Source organism: Ciconia boyciana, chromosome 8 (genome assembly GCF_034638445.1).
Source record: "Ciconia boyciana chromosome 8, ASM3463844v1, whole genome shotgun sequence".
In the NCBI taxonomy this organism is placed as follows: Eukaryota; Metazoa; Chordata; class Aves; order Ciconiiformes; family Ciconiidae; genus Ciconia; species Ciconia boyciana.
Window position 1 is genome coordinate 10,956,945 of NC_132941.1, and position 18,148 is coordinate 10,975,092.

Here is an 18,148-nt window from a genome sequence, read left to right on the forward strand (position 1 = left end):
AAACAGAGACCCTCAGTCACAACAGCTGTCACTACTGTGTCACTTTTATACGTATATACTTGGACTATAGCCTCTTCTACCTTGCCAGTCAAAATGCCCACTGAAGGCAGTGGAGGGAATGGGATGCATCAGCTTTTGTGATCACATGTGCTGCTATTCCTATGGATCAACCTCGTCAGTAAACAGCAGTAGTAAATGATAAAGGAGGCACTTACCAGGCACTTACCATCCTGCCGATAGCATTCTAGGGCTTCCCTCCCAACTTCTGTCTTCAAGGTTTGAACTGGTGAACAGTACAGAGGAGGCTGCTTTCTGTGAGCTCTAGACTGGCTCTCTGCTTCCAATTGTTTCTGTTCTCCCCTTTTCTACATTTTTTATTTCTTCTATGGGTACAACTGTCTTCACTTCCCACTGATGTCATCAGTCCTGTCATATATAGGTGTGTTCACAATTCCACTGCCTCCACTTAACACTTCATAACTCACTTGTGTTCAGTCCCAAAGTACAGTATGTAGTAGCAACACCAGCAACCTTGTCTAGTAACATGTACTTAGGACGACAGGGAGATTCGATTACACCCAAAAAGGAATGTGCCTAACTACTTGCAGACAGATGTATGGCACAGAGTTCTTATAGAGTGATATACTGTACCAAGACCTAAACAAACTTCCGTTTGATCTTCATGCCGGTCAGACTGAAAGCAAGTCTCCCTAATTACAACTTTGTATCTCTACTGTACTGCAGAAAATGGCAGCATTTTGGAAGATAAGGAATAATTAACATGGGAATTTTAACTCCGAAACAATACAATTCTAGTTCCTAGGAAAACAAAGGTCATCTAAACGTGCCCGTCACTGATGCATTAAACATGCTGGTACCACCAACTGCCTGGCAGCTGAGACTCCAGCAGCAACAAGACTAAAGCAAGTTGCTGTATCAACAACTTCTTGCACCTTACTTAACCAAATAATTTCAGTGTTTGAACACAGGACATAAAGGAAACAAAGTAGTTTGAAATACTCTATGGATAATCTAGAAATAAGTTAAAACTTGAAGCTGCATGTTTTCCTACAGATCAACATAGCTAATTTAGGGTAACACTAAGAGAAGATCCAACAATGTCAAACAATGCCAAATTCTTACAACTCAGGATAAATAAATAAAGGTACCTCCAAGACATGTGGCTGAACAAGGAGTAAAACCAATGTATTCCCAGTCATAAATCACACTGCCATCTTCAGCATGTGAAAATTCTGGTGTGTAGGGGACAGGATCACTGTCACAGGATGCCTGGTGACAGACTCGTTCTGTTGGTGGCTTCACATCTTCACATTCCTCCTCAGGCAGTTCAACCTCAGTCTGAGTAAACGCGAGAAGAATTCGGCACTTCACATCTCGCACCTGTATGCCATTGCCACACGTGGCACTGCATGGAGACCAGGGTTCAGGAATAAACCTGCAAATAATCCCAGCACAGTAGAAACACTGTCATTTTATTCCATATAATTGTGTCTGTGTGTGCACAGTTAAAACATAGCTAAAACACATAAATGTATGCTTATACACAAAGCAGACAATACATAATACTATCTGATGCTTAAATAGAATGCCTAAGTCTTTCACTGATCTCCCATCCCAGACCATTTCTCAAAATTCACAATAGAAAAGATGTAAGAAAAGAGGAGAAAGAATCATGAGGAACAGGGAAAGCTGTATCCTTTTTTGGGAAAAAGGACATCACCTAAATCTTTTCTCAAACTCCTTCAGTGGAAAAAAAAAGGAGAAACTCCATGAAGACATATCTATACAGTATAAAACAGCTCCCCAGGTACACAGGCTTAGGCATATGCCAAAAGAATATTTGCAGTCTGCTTAAATCTGAAAAAGGCCATCACCTTATGTCATACTAATAATCAGCAACCAGACAGAAGAAAAACACTTTTCAAATCTAGCTATCTCCAATGCACACCACAGCAGGCTGCTGTTCAGATTTAATCTTGTAAGAAGCCTCTCATCGTCAATAAAGAGGTCTAACTGGCTCAGTCTATAATCCATCATTTTTATTAGAAAGCATTTATGCTCCTGATGAACTATAGTAAAATCTTATTTTACAGATCATGGATTTACTGAATAGAAGGAGGTTTTAGTCTATTATATTCTCTGACTTTGAGGGTCATATTAATATGCGATAGTAATTTTCAAAATGGCACTAGAGCCAAGGGGATGAATTTCATTAATAAAGTCATCCTGAGAGGCTCTGGGGTACAATTTATAAGAAATCAAATACAGACTTTCATAGGACATTTTTTCAAAAGGTTGCAGTTGCTCTTTATCATATGTCCAAACGCATCTGATGATCAAAACACAAATGGGAGATATAGGAGGAGGTATTTGACCCATGCTAAAAATGTATTTGGAAAGAAAAATCCAAATTAGGATTCAAAGATTTTCTCCTTATCTTTGATTAAGAATTATCTTTCTCTTTCCTGCAGGAAAGCTGCCCTTACAAATATAAGAACAGTTGCGTAAGACAAAAATCAGTATTTACGCTCTGCATACACAGTAAGCATAGAAAAATGTCAACACAGTGTGGTTGATTCTGTGGACAGTTTATCATCTTGAGCCAATAACTTCTTGCCAGTATATACAGAGGAAGAATCAAACAGAAGAAAGGAGAACAGATGAGTGGGTAACCCGTAAGGATACTCTAACTCAGTCCTTGGGGTAGTCACTCAAACTGTGCTTGGGACAGACCCCAAGACAGACTGTCTCCTGTGGAAAAGACTATTCCCATTTCCAATGAAGGTTACAAGGTAACTGGTTATTCTTTAAGGAAATGTTGATGAAATACTTTTACAACTCTACTATGAAGATAAATAAAGATGTCAAGGCCCGTCACTTCAAAGTTTCCTTGAACAGAGCCTCAAAATTTTCGTTTGAGCTCACCAGTCCTTGACAGACTTCAGTAAAGGGCACAGTATCCCCAGCTTCTCCTGAAACCAAGGAAAACTGCAAGTGCTCATCACTTCACAAGTCTGACTACCTTTGAAGTAGATGACCAGATTGATTTTTAGGAAGAGTATTATCAAAATGGTGGATGGTGGTGTCCTACAGTGATAAATCTGAGTAAATGCCATACTGGTGCAACCCAACAGCCCATTGAGTCCAATGGCACAGCTGGCAGGGGTCAATGTCCAGATGCTTTTGATAACAAATTCTAACTGAACATCTGTGGGAAAAGCTGCAAAGGAAGGCTTTCTCTTACCCCAGCAGATAAAATCAGCTTAACCCTGAAACATCAGATCTCACAGTCTTTTCAAAGACAGCCATGCCAACTACCTAGGGCAGCCATGGCAAAATCACCCTCATCCAACAAAACACTTAAGCACGTGCCTAACTTTAAGCATATTAGCAGTCCTTTGAAGTCAATAGGACTATAATGTGTTCAGAGTTAAACTTGTACTTAAGTGCTTTATTGGACCAAGGCCATTGTGCATAGGCTTAAAATTATGACTTTCCTCTCCTGTTTAAAAAAAAGTATAAGTCCATTTGTAGTTACGTACCTAATTGGAAAAATAAAATTGATGGACATTTATAGCTGAAAAGAGTTGGTTAGTGTTCTGACCACACCTAAGAGTTTACAGTCTGAAAGCAAATAACTTTTTCTGGTAAAAGTATGACAGCAGCATACCAGAAATTAGTGTTAGTTTTGCATACTGTTAGTTGAGTGCATTAAAACATTCCAAAAATAATGTATGATGCATTCTTTTGAAATCCTGTATAAATGAAAGGAAATTTTGAACCACAGCAATCTTTTCATTCAGCAAGCAATTGATTTATAAAGAAACTCAAAAAATTCTAAGCTTTTTTTTTTTTTTTACTTATAGCAAGCCTATATTATAATTGAGGTTTTCCTGTTGAGTGTTAGTGTCTGGTATTTTTCAGTGAAGTGCAAGATGATAAAAAAATCCTCCCCAAATACTTTTTATTCTACCTTGGCATTTGCTAAACTAGTCACATGACTATTTAGCTATTAAAATCCTAAATTATAGAACTTTTCAAAGGATGACCATGTTAAAGCCACACTTCAAGTACCTTCAACAAAAGCCAATGGAGACGGCTAATACACAATTAGAGCAAGGAACTGACTGGACAGTGACAGAGCTCCAGAGGTTGGTATTATATCTGAATTTTGAGTTCAGGCAGAATTTTTTTAATTTTTTTTTTAACATATGCACAACCAAAGCCTGTGACAGATCATTAAAGCAAACTCCATCAGCCTCAGAAGTGAAATATTTTTTACTCAGTGTCATTCACAGCACACACATGGCAATGCTTTGGACACAATACTTCCTTGAAGCACATTCACTCTGCCTTTGATGGACATACACTCAGAGTGATCTCAGGTCAGGATTAAGAAGTATCAAAGCACTTGTATTATGATGCCTTGCAGATCATCAGGAATTTATAATGGAATGGATAGGATGGTGGTAACTCTGAAAATTTTCTGGGATCTTTAACTAAGTTTGTAGATGAGACTCCTCTTCCAATTAAAAAAAGGAAAAGAATGGAAAAATGCAAATCCGAGCAGGCACAATGTTTCACAATCAGCCTTTTTGTACAGTCATTCTTCCCAGTGCAGTGTAGAAATCAAATGCTCCTATAATCCTCTGCACAGGTATAAATAATGTCTGCACTACAGATGCAGTGGAGAGTATGTCCATGCTGCAGTTTTATCAGTCTAACGCTAATGGAAATGTGCATTCACCTGGCACGCTCTGAAAAAGCCACTGTAGGATGACCTGGAAATGAAGCAGTGACCTAAACTACTGATGATAAAACTGGGACAGAACAGCCCAACCCAACCAAATCAAATCTGAACTGAAAACTTAACTCAGCACAGCCTTCTGCAGCTTTCTAAAGACTTGGAAAACATGGTGTCTTTTAATATTTTTTTTTATTATTATTTTCCTCACACCTGCAGTTCTTGCTTTCAGTTAAGACAGGAAATGCCTAAATCCTGAAAAAAAGCCTGCTCTTGTGATATTTCCAGTCCAACCCTACTGAGCCAAGGGGCCTGGATAAAAGTTTGCAGAAGCATTGTCCTGGTTTTGACTGGGATAGAGTTAATTTTCTTCCTAGTAGCTGGTATAGTGCTGTGTCTTGGGTTTAGTATGAGAATAATGTTGATAACACACTGATGTTTTAGTTGTTGCTAAGTAGTGCTTACACTGGTCAAGGACTTTTCCGCTTCCCATGCTCTGCCAGGTGCACAAGAAGCTGGGAGGGGGCACAGCCAAACTGGCCAAAGGGCTGCTCCATACCATATGATGCCATGCTCAGTATACAAACTGGGGGGAGCTGGCCGGGGGGCAGCGATTGCTGCTCAGGGACTGGCTGGGCATGGGTCAGCGGGTGGTGAGCAATTGCATTGTGCATCACTTGTTTTGTACATTCTTTTATCATCATTTTGATGATATTTATAATATCATTATCATGATATTATTATATCATTATCATCATTATCAATGATATATAAATATCATATAATGATATCATTATTATTATTTTCTCTTCCTCTGCTGTCCTATTAAACTGTCTTTATCTCAAGCCACGGGTTTTACTTTTTTTTCCCTATTCTGTCCCCCATCCCACTGCAGGGGAGCAAGCGGCTGTGTGGTGCTTAGTTGCCGACTGGGGTTAAACCACGACAGTCCTTTTTGGCACCCAATGTGGGGCACAAAGGGTTGAGATAATGACAGATCTGACCAGAACGTGTTAAAACAAATTTGTTATAAGCATTCATTATGTTAGTTTACTAATGGCTGGTCACAATGTTGATTTACTTGCTCTCAGAGTTGTTGTATTTGTTCTCGGAGTTGTGTTATTGCTGGCTGGCTAAAACGTTGGCTGCTTACTGGGGCAGAACTTCCATGATGCTGGCACCTACCCCTCCCTGCAGCACCACCCTTGCCTGCTCTAAGCAGAGTTGCACTGCCAGGTTTTATCAGCCTCGAGCGTAATGTGTTGGACAAAGTCACCAGCCCGTTTTCAGAAAGGAAGCTGTGAAAAATGTGTAATTGTCTATCACCAAAGGCACGATGGGGACATTTCTGTGAAAATGACTCAAACACAATGAGCAGCAACCTTTATGAGAGACACCGCATTTCACACTCAGCCAGTGCAACTCCACAAACCTGGTGATTACTTTTTAGCTCAGGTTGCTGAAAAAATACATCAGCTTTTGAAAGCATTTTAGTTTGTCCTAAGCCATAACAGGGAAAGGCAGTTGAGGTGTCTATTTCTTTAACTTATGATTAATAAAAAGGATGCAAAAACCTTGCTGGAGCTTCTCTGCGAATCCCACTGTAACTAAGAAGGCTCGAGGGAAGAACGTTTAAAATAATGATTGGTATCAACTGTCATCACATTCCACAACTAAAAACTAAAAAGGTCAGACCTACATTTTTCTTGGCCTCACTTTAAGGGCAGTCATTTTTTATTTTGCTAATAATAAACAAAAGAAGCTTTTGAACATTCTCCCTCTATGTAAATTCAGGACACCAGCCATGGTAGACCACAGCAGCAGAAGTATTTATCTTCCACAAGCTACTTTTGGCATATCCATCATTTGTGGGTTCTAAAACACAGCTGCATTTATTCTCTTACTCATTATCAACTAAAATATCACATGAAAGCATAGAAAGACAGTTGTAATAAAAGGATGGACTAGCAGCTGAGACTTCATATTGTGGTTTAAGTTTGTATGACAAGAGAATAACTAAAATTAAAAGTGATGGCATTTTACCAGGGAAATCATAAGCCTACTGCTAGGCAGAGGTGGGCTATGAGTTATCACTGTGCCATGTGTAAATTACAGAAAACAAAGTTAAACAGATCGAAACCAGAGGGAAATCTTGTTATAATTTACTCTGGGAGAAGTAACAAACTATTGTTACAGTTTCTTTTTAAATCCTAAACCCTGACCCAAAAAATCTCACTCCAGCTAAAAGACAGGAGCAGTTAGGGCGTGAGATTTAAAGCATCTAGTGGGAAATCGTTCTGTTTGCAAACGACTGTCCACATGACCAACAGGCAATCTGCAGAAAGGGATGAAGTCAGGGATCAGTTATTTCTCATTTCTCCTTACCTGCCAGCTTCCTTAGAAGAATAAAGTAAGAACAGGTGGCAGCAGAAGACAGGTAAAAAGAAACTAAAGGGGAATCTGGCTGCAGCATTACAGCTGGGTCCCAGGAGAGCCCAGAGTACCCAGACTAGGAAAGGACAGCACCTCAGCAACACCTCAGTAAAGAGAAGGATGGCAGAGAAGAGTCATCAGCAAGAAGTGCCTGGAGAAACCTCTTAGAAAACCTTCACCTTAGGTGAAGATGCTTCTGGAAAATGTGAAGGAAAGAGTCTCGGGACAGGTTAAGATCATGAATGAAAGATGAAGAAAATCTAGGTCCCCAGAGTAAGTGAAGAAGAAAAAAAAGTCCAGGAAACTGAAAACTGCACAGCTGTGACAGGACATGCACTAAGAACTCAAACACATGGCTGCATTCACACTGTGAGGCTGCAGCGGAATACATCGGTCATGTCTAGGAAGGCATGAATAACTGCTTTCTTTGTAAGAACAAGGTACAAGGGAACCCATTACAAAGTTTCCGGCTCAGCTATATTATATTCTAAATATACTCTGAACTACCATGCTGTGTTCCTGCCAGTCCTCCCTGCTTGTTCTGTCAGACTGCTGCTGCAGAATCCTAAAAACCTGGAGACTACATTAGCTCCCAGTTGCAACAGCATGATTTTGTAATGCTAGAGATAATTTTCTTTATAGCTTCATGCTGAATCCTCTTTAGAGGTGGCCTCATATACCTTCGTTCTGATATGCTGACATTCAACAGGCACATTTGATTGCATCACCCCCTTCGACAATCACACTTTATTTTTATATCTTTGCTACTACCCTGCCTGAATTCAGGGCCACCGATTTGGAAAGTGAAATAACCGCTCACAGTAGGTTGACACTTGACTTGAGAGGCTAGAGCAGTGAAAAGTTTAAAGTACAGTCACCATAACTGTGCAAACACCTGTTTGGCAAGAGGTTTCTTCTGTGAATCAGTGCAGGTGTAAAGATTTTATTACCCATGATCACACCTGTTGGTGAATGTGTGCCAAAAATCAGGAATAGCTAGATGGAGGAAGAAAAATAAGAAGTTATGGGGCACACTCCGCTCTCAGAGCAATATAAATCCAAAGTAACTTCAGTAAGCTCATCTAAATTACTTTAAACTAACATTACTACAAATGAGTGCAAAGTTTGGCTAAGCACAACGGAATATTGTTCAAAATCTCTCATGAAAACCTTATAGAAAGTTACTACTTTCTAGAAAGTTATATAATGTATATTGAATATATTAGATACACATATGCATGAAATGTAGACAGGGCATACAAGCAATTGTGTAGATGCCCTAACATACAAGGGACAGGAACAAGTGCAGCTGGATTTAAGTTATGCTTTCATCCCCAGGACTTAAATGTTGCAAGGCTTACCCCCATCAGCTTTTAAGGGGACTCACAGAATCCAGATGTTATTTCACACACACACACGTGTAAAATATCACAACTTATCCCCATAGATTCAGCTAAGCTCAGAGATCAGCAGGTTTTTCCTCACTCTCTTTATGCATTGGTCTCACCCCCCAAGGAAATCCTGGCAACCCTACAAAGTACCTCTTAATTTTTAATACAACCACTACATTCTTGAGGTAACAGCAATGAGTGGGATAAAACTGAATTTATTTCATTTACATCTGCTGAAATGCTTCCACATGCATTAATTAGGGCTTAATTAGGCTAAATTAAGATCCCTTTGCATTGCTTGAATGATATAGGGACACTATAATAGAGTAGCTCCGTGTCATCCAGAACAGGAGCTCCAGAAGCAAAGCTATTGAGATGTAAAATTAGGAACAGCTCACAACACAACTCATCTCGCAAGGAGGGCCAACTGTCAAGGCCAACTGCATTGCAATAGTCATTCCAGATGATCTGCAAAATATGCCGGAAATGTTTCTTCACTGTAAAAGATGAGGTACTTACGTTGGCTCTTCTGAGACTGTTCTGGTCTCTTCCATTTCGTGTGCCTGTTTAAACCACGGCAATTTTGCTTCCACAGGATTTTTTTCTGGTAGGGAAAAAAAACAAAAAACCCACTCAGTAATTCCTCCAAAATCAAAGCAGTATGTAGATGTTAGCATTATTCACCTTAGCACTTCACACTTTACAATGCCTATTGATCTAATGCTTTTGAATAAAGATATACTGGATAATAAAACATAATTTACTAGAGAATTTCTTCATGATGTTTAAGCTCCATTCTGACACTCCTTTTTACTGAAAGGGTACCAGTAATCCAATTTCCATTCCTGTTTAATCTTTTACTTGCTTCCCACATCTTCCCCAAATGCAGGCAGTTTCTAGTAGATTGTAGCTTATATCTCAGTGTAGGATCATCGTCATAACTTAAGTTTATAGCTGAAAAAGAAGCCAGAGCATAGCAAACGTACATTGCTCTCCAGATAGACTGGCTTCATTAGAAAATTTTCACAGAAAATGGGTTTTTTTTCTGAGTTAGCCAGCTTTCCCAAAATTGGAAATTAATTTAAAAAACAACACTAGCTTCTTTTATCTGTCTATACATCCTACACTTCTCTGAAGGTTTTTCTCGCAGTACTGTAAGCCAATTGAGGATCTATGCCTCCAAACTTAAGTAAAACCCCAGAAGAAGGTTCTTAAAATTTCAGTGCTGGTTTCTACTTCATGGTTTAACCCTGAATAGTTTTCTGCTTGAAGAATTCTCTAGACTCTGAAAACATCCTGAAGAGAAACATAGGGTTGTCTACAGAGAGCTTTCACTTTTTCTGTGTAAATCTTTATGGTGAATTGTGAAGGTCTGAAATATAGCCTTTCAAATAAAAACTGAAAGAATGGGAGTAGCACCCACTAAAATTTTCTGGGCCCAGAGGGACAGAAATGAGCAAGGGACAAGATATACTAGTTTGCCCCCTCATCTTTGTTTTTTCTTTTCACCTTCCCACCTACTGTTTTAAACCTTACCAACTCTTTCAGAGAATATTTGTCAATTTACATGACTGTTACAGGCCGTTTAAATATGCAGAAATGGAGAAGAGAGAAGGAAACCAGTTTGACTATAACTTAATGAACTGATGAGGCCCACTGAGAATGTTGACACATTTAATGAGATGCAAACGAACAAGATCCCAGGTGATGCATGTGGAGTATCATTCCCATTTAAAGTATTATTGAACAACTCCACATGTTGAACTCATTAATTCTGGTTTTCCCAATTTGACCAGGCTGTATAGATTTAGTTAGCATGTTCACCTCATGACAGTCTGGCCACATTATCAGCAAAAAATATCAGCAGGGCACTTTTCCTAGCACCAATAATTAAAATGCTTGTTTCTGCCAAGACTGAAATAAGTCCTAGTAAATTCCAGCTTCTGGCATTTCTGAAAAAGGTTACCAGGGGCTTTTAATTCTCTTAACAAAAATGTAAAACAATAACAGACCCAGACAAAATTCCAGTTACCTTTTGGCTTGTAACATGGTATTGGCACAATGCACTCTTCTTTTATGTGTAGTTTAAGTTGTGGATTACAGCCACCGACATGCTGCCCACGGTGGTCAATACACAGCACTACTCGGTAACGCAAGCCTTGGCCACAGGTCACTGTGCACTGCAGGAGACAATGCAACCATCTCATGCTGTTTCTTTTTTATTGTATTTACAAATACTGTTAAAAAGCAAGTTAGAAGTACTGATGATGTGTTCGCTAAAGTTTTTCCACAATCAATCAGGTATCAGAGACGTATGAATTTGTCCCTGCGTTGCTAGGTGAATAAAGAAGAAGTTGATGCTGGAAAAAACATCTACGTTTTGGGAAGGCAAGTGATTTCTTGGGGTTCTGTAAAGCTTATCTGATTGGCAACAGTCTGAAACAGAGGTGGCTATGTACTGAGAATATGCTCTCTCACAGTGGTCATTTTCACTTAGAGCTGGGTTAGACGTGCTGCAAGAACAGTTTCTTCACTGTATGTCAGTGATGTCATTTGGATGTACTAAGGAATTATAGAAGTGTTGAGCTATCTGACTGTATCAGATAACTACAGCCAAGATAAGTTGGCTTTATGTTCTTGTTACTATAATGAAAGGTAAGAATGCTGGAAAATCACCCTTGCAGACATGTCAGCCCCTAGACAGACATGCCTTTAGCTATTATATGCAGTGAAATATTACATTTATCAAGAACTGAGAGACAAACGACCTGATTGCAAAGGGGCCTGACCTCTGGCTCTGATTTCTCCTCCGTGTAAAGCAGGAATTCAGCAGGCATAAATAATTCTTTATGCATTTTTCTCCACACAGACATGTTACATTTTGATTATCAGGCCAAATTACTTAGCGCAAACTTCTCCTGGTAAGTACTATGAATTATGCTTTCAGGGCTATATTTTTCTCTTAGCCCTGTGCTCACAAATACACAGAAACACAAGACTAGAGGCTTTCTTTAGAAAGCAAGAATAAAGGTCCAAATTACTTTTCAACTTACTTGAGACCATTCCATTGCCACCCATTTAGGACAATCAAACAGATTGCAGGTTTGAATGACTTTGGGCTTAGGGGCATACATGCATTTCCATTCTTCCACTTGCAGTATCTCTCCATGAATGGTCTCCTCTACACACACAAAACTTCTCCTCTGAATACCACCTCCACAGGAAACTGAACATGCAGTCCAAGGGTTATGTTCCCACCTGGAAAAAGAACTCACATATATTAAAAATAAGGCTATTTTTTATTCCAGTAATCTCTATTAAAAGTGCAAAATACTGAATCCAACCTTAGTGTCATTAAAACACACTGATAGTTCAGTTGCTGGATTCTGACCACACACTGAATATAAATACATTGAATTACAGGCCTACCTTGCATTATTCCAGGCTTAAATCCATGCGCAAAATGAGAAGAAAAACAGAACTATAAATTTAAGTACATTTCACAAAATAAGTGAAAATCTTATTCTCAAACATCAGTTAAAGACCCTAACTATACTGAGTTCGACTACTGGAATGATTTTACTTGCAAATAGTCTAAATCATTGAAATAGAATATTTTTCACAGTTAATTTACATGGTCACATATACTCTTATTACCATTGTCAGAGACCGAGAAGCATACGTACTTGAGATTATATGAAGTCCAAAGACAAAGACAGGTCTGGCTGTGCTGACTGAGGGTGTTATTACCCACAGTTGCTCATCACTGCCCAAATCATGCAGACTACCCTTAAAAAATCTGTTCATGAAAGCATTTTTATGGGACCTCTAATACTTGCTTTGGGTAAACGCAGCCATTTCATTTTAAACTGTCTTCATCCATAAGGACTGTGAACAAATTAAATTGTGACAGGTACCATTTGGCTGGTCATCACTGCAGTTCTGCAAGAGTTTTCCACCCTCATTAAAATGGCATTGAATGACTCTGTATTCACACATTCCAACTTGCTTCAAGCAAAAGGCAGCTGCTCATCCATTTCAGCTGCTTTGGCTAACCTAGCTGATTTCTCCTGAAGCAGGGCAATGCATAGATTAAGGAAAACTCACACAGCCCTGTCAACCAGCAGAGCGGTGGGGTAGTAGCCTCCAACAGAGGGATGACAAACAACCTGCTGGGAGGGAATGTCTTCAAAATGGACATCTATCCACAAACTTAGACCTAACTACAACAAAGATGGAAACTGCTGCACCATCTGAAGTGAGAATTGCATGGAGGTTTTTACGTTACAAACTCTGTTTCATTTATCTCTTGGTCTTAGCATGAATGTACATTTAAGCAATCACTTCTCAACAAAAAACTAACTTCAATAATGTCCTGCTCCTGTCAAGTTTAGAGATAACAAGCTTCTATCATAGCATTTGTCTATAGGTTCCACTGACGCCCATGCAATTTTTCCTCACCCTTCACCTCATGTCTTGCTGTCTTTCCACCACCCACCCAAATCAAAGCTAAGCCCTGGGAAACGATTGAGTCCTGCAGGACATCTTATGGTTCATCGATGTCTTGTTAGTTTAAAACTCATTCCTATTACAACTGCAGGGGCTCAGAAAGGATCATGAAAAAAATTACATCTGTTATGAACAATGGACTCAGCAAGTACTACAATATCCCACCAAAATCAGTTCATCAAGAGTGACTTAGCTATCATAAAGGAAGTTGTAATGTCAGAGTAGATGAAGCAAAGGCCTATGTAAAAAGGTAAATTTAAGTAATTACTACCCACTTTCTACGATACAGCAGGTAAATCAAGGACAATTCCTATTTTAAGCAATTCATTGAACTGCCTACAAAAACACATTAATCGTGCTTAAGCTCAACAGAAGAATGAGTATGAAACATACAGCAAGCCATGGAACATTAACCATAGAGTATATACTCAAAAGCATTCAGAATAAAGCTGTATGCCCAGATACTGATATCATATCACAAGTACAAAATACATTTGAAGAGCAACAGTTACACTTTTCTTTGACTTAAATGAACGGACAGCGTTAACTCATTTTCTTTACAAAAGTCAGGAACTAAAGAGCAATTAACTGTTCAATGAATTAGCAGCTCATGGATTTATATATATAAGGCTCACTGTGCTATATGTAATACTAGCCTCGCAAGTGTTTATAGCATGAAGTTTTATAGTTGTTTTTCTTTATCTCATCAGTTTCGAACACACTCCAGATCCCATACTCCCATAAGCATTTTCAAGATGGAGTGAGGTCCATGGCTACTGGGGAAAAGGGGGGTCTTGGGCAAGCAGTCAAGGAGATACTTTCCAGAACCCACAGCTGTCAAGGGATCCTCAACAGTCCAACAAGTCTGAAATAAATGGAGGCATTCCAAAAGCTTTAAAAGAAAATTTTCATCCTGGGAAATTTTTCTATTTATTTCAAAAGAATTCTCCATCTGTAAAAATATTTCAGTGGGGCATTTACAACTCTAGCCACAGGAGAACTCTTTCAAGATCTTGCGGTGCGCACCATGACTTTCCCACAACTTCCTCGTGTGAATGGGAAAGTAGTGGTAAACGCCACAGGAGTGCAAAGCAGCCCTCCACATGGCCCTCGTGTTATGTAGGAGGTGTGATGTATGACTGCTGGTCGAGGTGAAGGAGTCTGTACAGCTTTGCTCAAGCATATCTACAGTACTTTGGTTTTCTGCCTGCTTTGCAAGAACAGTCTTGGGTTAACATGTAAGAAACAGGTAAGAAAAGAAAAAGCAAAAGGAAAACGTGGAAGAAACCCCAGCAGAACTGGCACAGACTAATGCACGGCAGTCACTTGACAGACAACAGCACAGAGAAAATACATCCTGCTACACTGAAGCAAGACTTCCATATGCACTGGACCGGATTCACCTCAGGATGCAGGTATACAAACTGGCTGTTTCAGCTGCTGGTTTCTTTCAGAAATTCCAGCAAGAAAAGGTGCTTTCACATCTTTGTTATGTTTTTTTATGCACCCTCCCAGTGGAACACAGCCTGTTTCCTCTCTCTCCTTCCTGCTGGCACCAACTCTGAGCCCTGCTTGGCCATCTGCTGTCTTACAGTTCTTGCTCCTGAGCATCACCAGGAAGACCATGATACCTTCTGACAGGACACACTGAGGTGTCGAAATGAGGTGGGCATCTGTCTGTAGTTCTCAGTGTTTGAAATAAGAGAACCTGCCCACAGCTCTATCGCAGACATATTCTATCTCACCACAGTGTCATGCAAATGTGCTGAGCACAGTAAAGCACAGAAAGGGGGATTAAATTTCTCTTCCAACTGGTCTCCAAGCTCTGAGTGGTTCAGAAGATGAAATACTCATGTAAATAAATTGTGCTGAGTTCCAGAGGAGATCTGAAGTACAAAGGATTGGCAGAAGAAATGGAAGGGGAGAGACACAGAATATAATTATGGAACTTTACAGGATAAAGCTGTAGAGGAAAAAAATCTCAATCTATGTATGGAAGCCAAAGTACATCACAGGACAGCAGATCCACAACAAGTGTAAATTGCTACAGAAATAAACTATGACATTTATATCAGCTGTAATCAGTAGCTCCACTGAGCCGTGCAAGTCTATGATTTCATTCTTATTACTTCATATCTTTACTTCTTTAGAAAAATACACATTATTCATTTCATGACATAATAAAGCAGAGGTTCAAATCAGATAAATATGCATCTAACTCCATCGACTATAATTCTTTACATAAACAGTAAATCTGGCTCAATGTTTTTTAGTCCTAACATTCTTTACAAAACATCTAAGCCTTCCAGAGAAGTTTTACATTCTTGTGACTGATTCAGGTAAAAAATAATTTAAAAAAATAAAAGGCAACAAACTGTGCACTGATGACTTAATTATAGGCAATAGGTACTCAGACAACTCAGTATCTTTAAAGTGACATGTCAGCCTTGATGTCAATAAATAGAGTGTAGGTCTAAAGAAGAGCAGAAGAATGAGACCTCTCAAGGGAAAAAGAATTTCTAGATTCCTGTAACATAGAGAGACCTGTTCCATAAAATAATATATTCATTGTATACATCTTCAAAATAAAAACATTTCAAGACAAGAATTCATACATGCATTTTAAAGGAGATGCTCTTCTCAGCACTACAGCAGGAGAAGGCTTAGGGGGCAACTTTTATTCTAAAGTCTTCCACACTGATATTTCAAGAAGAGCATATTAACCTCTTACTGTTAAGCTAATCATCCAGAGCACACTGAAATAAATCAAAAGCTTCAAAAATGTGTACAGGACTGTTACAAACTTGCTCTCCTGTACAGAAAAAAATCAGAAGATGTTCCATGATCTTAGTACTCAAATAGTATATTTGCAGTGAAAATGGTGCTAATGCTGACACATATGCTATCCTGATTATACATACCGAGGAAGTGGCTGGAAGTGATCATAGGGCATGATTTCTTTAAATCCATCACTGTCAACAAAATAAATATTGCATCATTATTTCTCATACCCAAGACTGTACATCAAGTACATACTTTTACTTGATCATGCTTAAAGTAAGTAATTCCCAACGTGCAATGAGGGAATCTTACATTCATTACACATTACCCTTGTGGCAAACAATGACTCATATAATCTTACCTCTTCTGCACCTATAAAGATCTATTCACCACACAGTTTCTCCACTTCATACCATCAAAAAAAAAAATTAAATAAGCAAGCCTTCAGCAGAGAAATTTATTATCCGTGATCCTTTAGGTCTGTGCTACTTTATAAGTACGTAACTATTTTCTTGTTAATATCTGTAACAAAGACCGCTGAGGAACATGAGTGGCAGTGAAATAAATGCGTCACAGATATAATCCTAGATAGGTCCTGAATGGTGCTCAGGACCCTTCTAGAGCTGTTTATTTGAACTGCACAGCATAGGGCAGGCATAAAGCCTTACTTCCAATACTAAGAAATATGGTATTATATCCAGTAGTACTTCCCTTTTTCTGTCTGTATAAGCTAAAATTGCAAGGAAAAAGATAATTACGGCCTTTCTTTCCCTAATTTTCCTATTCCAGCTTTGCAACATTTGGCACCCATTGCTGTTAAGCATTACTGAAGTCTTACCACTCCATATAGTGATCAACTCTCCAGGAAAAAACTTGAAAGTCTGCACATCTATAACTGTTAGAGGTCACTATCAACGATTATGTTCAACAGGAATGAAAGGAAATGGACAGTTTAGCTATAGGAAATGAAATCCATTGAGAGTGTTTCCTTTTCTTCTTGCATATAACTCTAGCTTGGCCAGCTGGCATATTAATGTGAGGTTCTGGGACTTGATACTGTGATGTTATTTTAAGATTCTTCAGCACAGCCAGGAAACCTCACCAGACAATCCAAAAGTTAGTTTGAAATACTGTAGTGCAATTCAATACAATTTATGTATACTATAGCCTTTATAATTTGGCAATAATATTCTGTGGTATTTGTACCACAAATACATTTACTTTGAGTGATTTTTTTTTTATATTCGTAGTGTAAAAAAAACAAACAACCCCTCCCCAACTTTAATAATTAAGTGTCAACTCCACAGTACAAATGAAGAGTGAAACTTTTACTATAGGCAGATGAATAAACCAAGTTAAACCATGTGCAAAACTTGTACGCTGACTGAGAACTGGAGCTACTGTCTGTCTAATGAGAAATCCTGAATGGCAGCATCAATAAATCCAAAAGCAGGCAAACAATATGTCCTCCTCACACAACATCACAAAATCCTTGTACTAGTGCTGTACCACTCAGCACAAGACATAAAGTAGACCTTGGAGAGGAAAATTGGTATTTACAATATCTCTGTATAAAGCAAAGTCTCCTATTCTGCAACACTGAAGAAGAGCCACAAATCTCTTGGCAGTGGTGCCAGACATCAGTCTTTAACGCGTGCAATAATCAACCAAGATTAAGTAGCCTTAAAGATGAAAAGAACTGAAATTAAGTAAATACGATTGCTTGCTCCTTAGTAACTGACTATACCACACACTTAAATTTATTTGTCATACAAACCTAGAAGGGCAGGGATCCATGTTGCATTCTTTGAGCTTGGGCTTTGGTTTCTTATTTTCTGGATAGTAATGACAATAGTGGTCAGGAACAACACGCTTCAGACGAATATCCACACATTCAGCTGAATTAAGCTGATAACCTAATGCAGAAGCAAAGTTAAATTTTGGTAATGGAGATAAATTAAAGCAGCCTTATTCCACCCCCCAAACAATGCACTGCCGATTGAATTAATTTCCTGTGTTACTCTTCTTTGGTTCGCTTTTAAACAAGGAAACACTGCACAGGAACATGCAGCACCAGATCTTCATTTAAGGCAATTCAGCATAACAATTATGTTAACCTATCTTAACACTAGATGAGACTCTGGCACACTATTCTAATAATATTCTAAGTATAAGAGTAAAAGCATACATATTTTTATGTGGTAGAGGAATACATGTACTGGAGCAGCTCACCTGTCACAAAGGCAACCCTACAAGTCATACGGTTCTA

General features: G+C 38.9%; 1 protein-coding gene across 7 annotated transcripts in view; it reads right to left on the reverse strand.

Moving 5' to 3' along the window:
• ADAMTSL3 (ADAMTS like 3) overlaps positions 1-18,148 on the reverse strand; it is a 189,326-nt gene that overhangs the window by 42,759 nt on the left and 128,419 nt on the right. For all 7 annotated transcript variants that reach the window (XM_072871329.1, XM_072871331.1, XM_072871325.1 and 4 more), the window contains exons 11-16: positions 17,657-17,795; positions 16,020-16,070; positions 11,643-11,847; positions 10,622-10,769; positions 9,109-9,193; positions 1,170-1,456 (exon numbers count right to left, since the gene is read on the reverse strand). In XM_072871329.1, the coding sequence (XP_072727430.1) occupies positions 1,170-1,456; positions 9,109-9,193; positions 10,622-10,769; positions 11,643-11,847; positions 16,020-16,070; positions 17,657-17,795 (915 nt within the window). The remainder of the gene's footprint in view (positions 1-1,169; positions 1,457-9,108; positions 9,194-10,621; positions 10,770-11,642; positions 11,848-16,019; positions 16,071-17,656; positions 17,796-18,148) is intronic.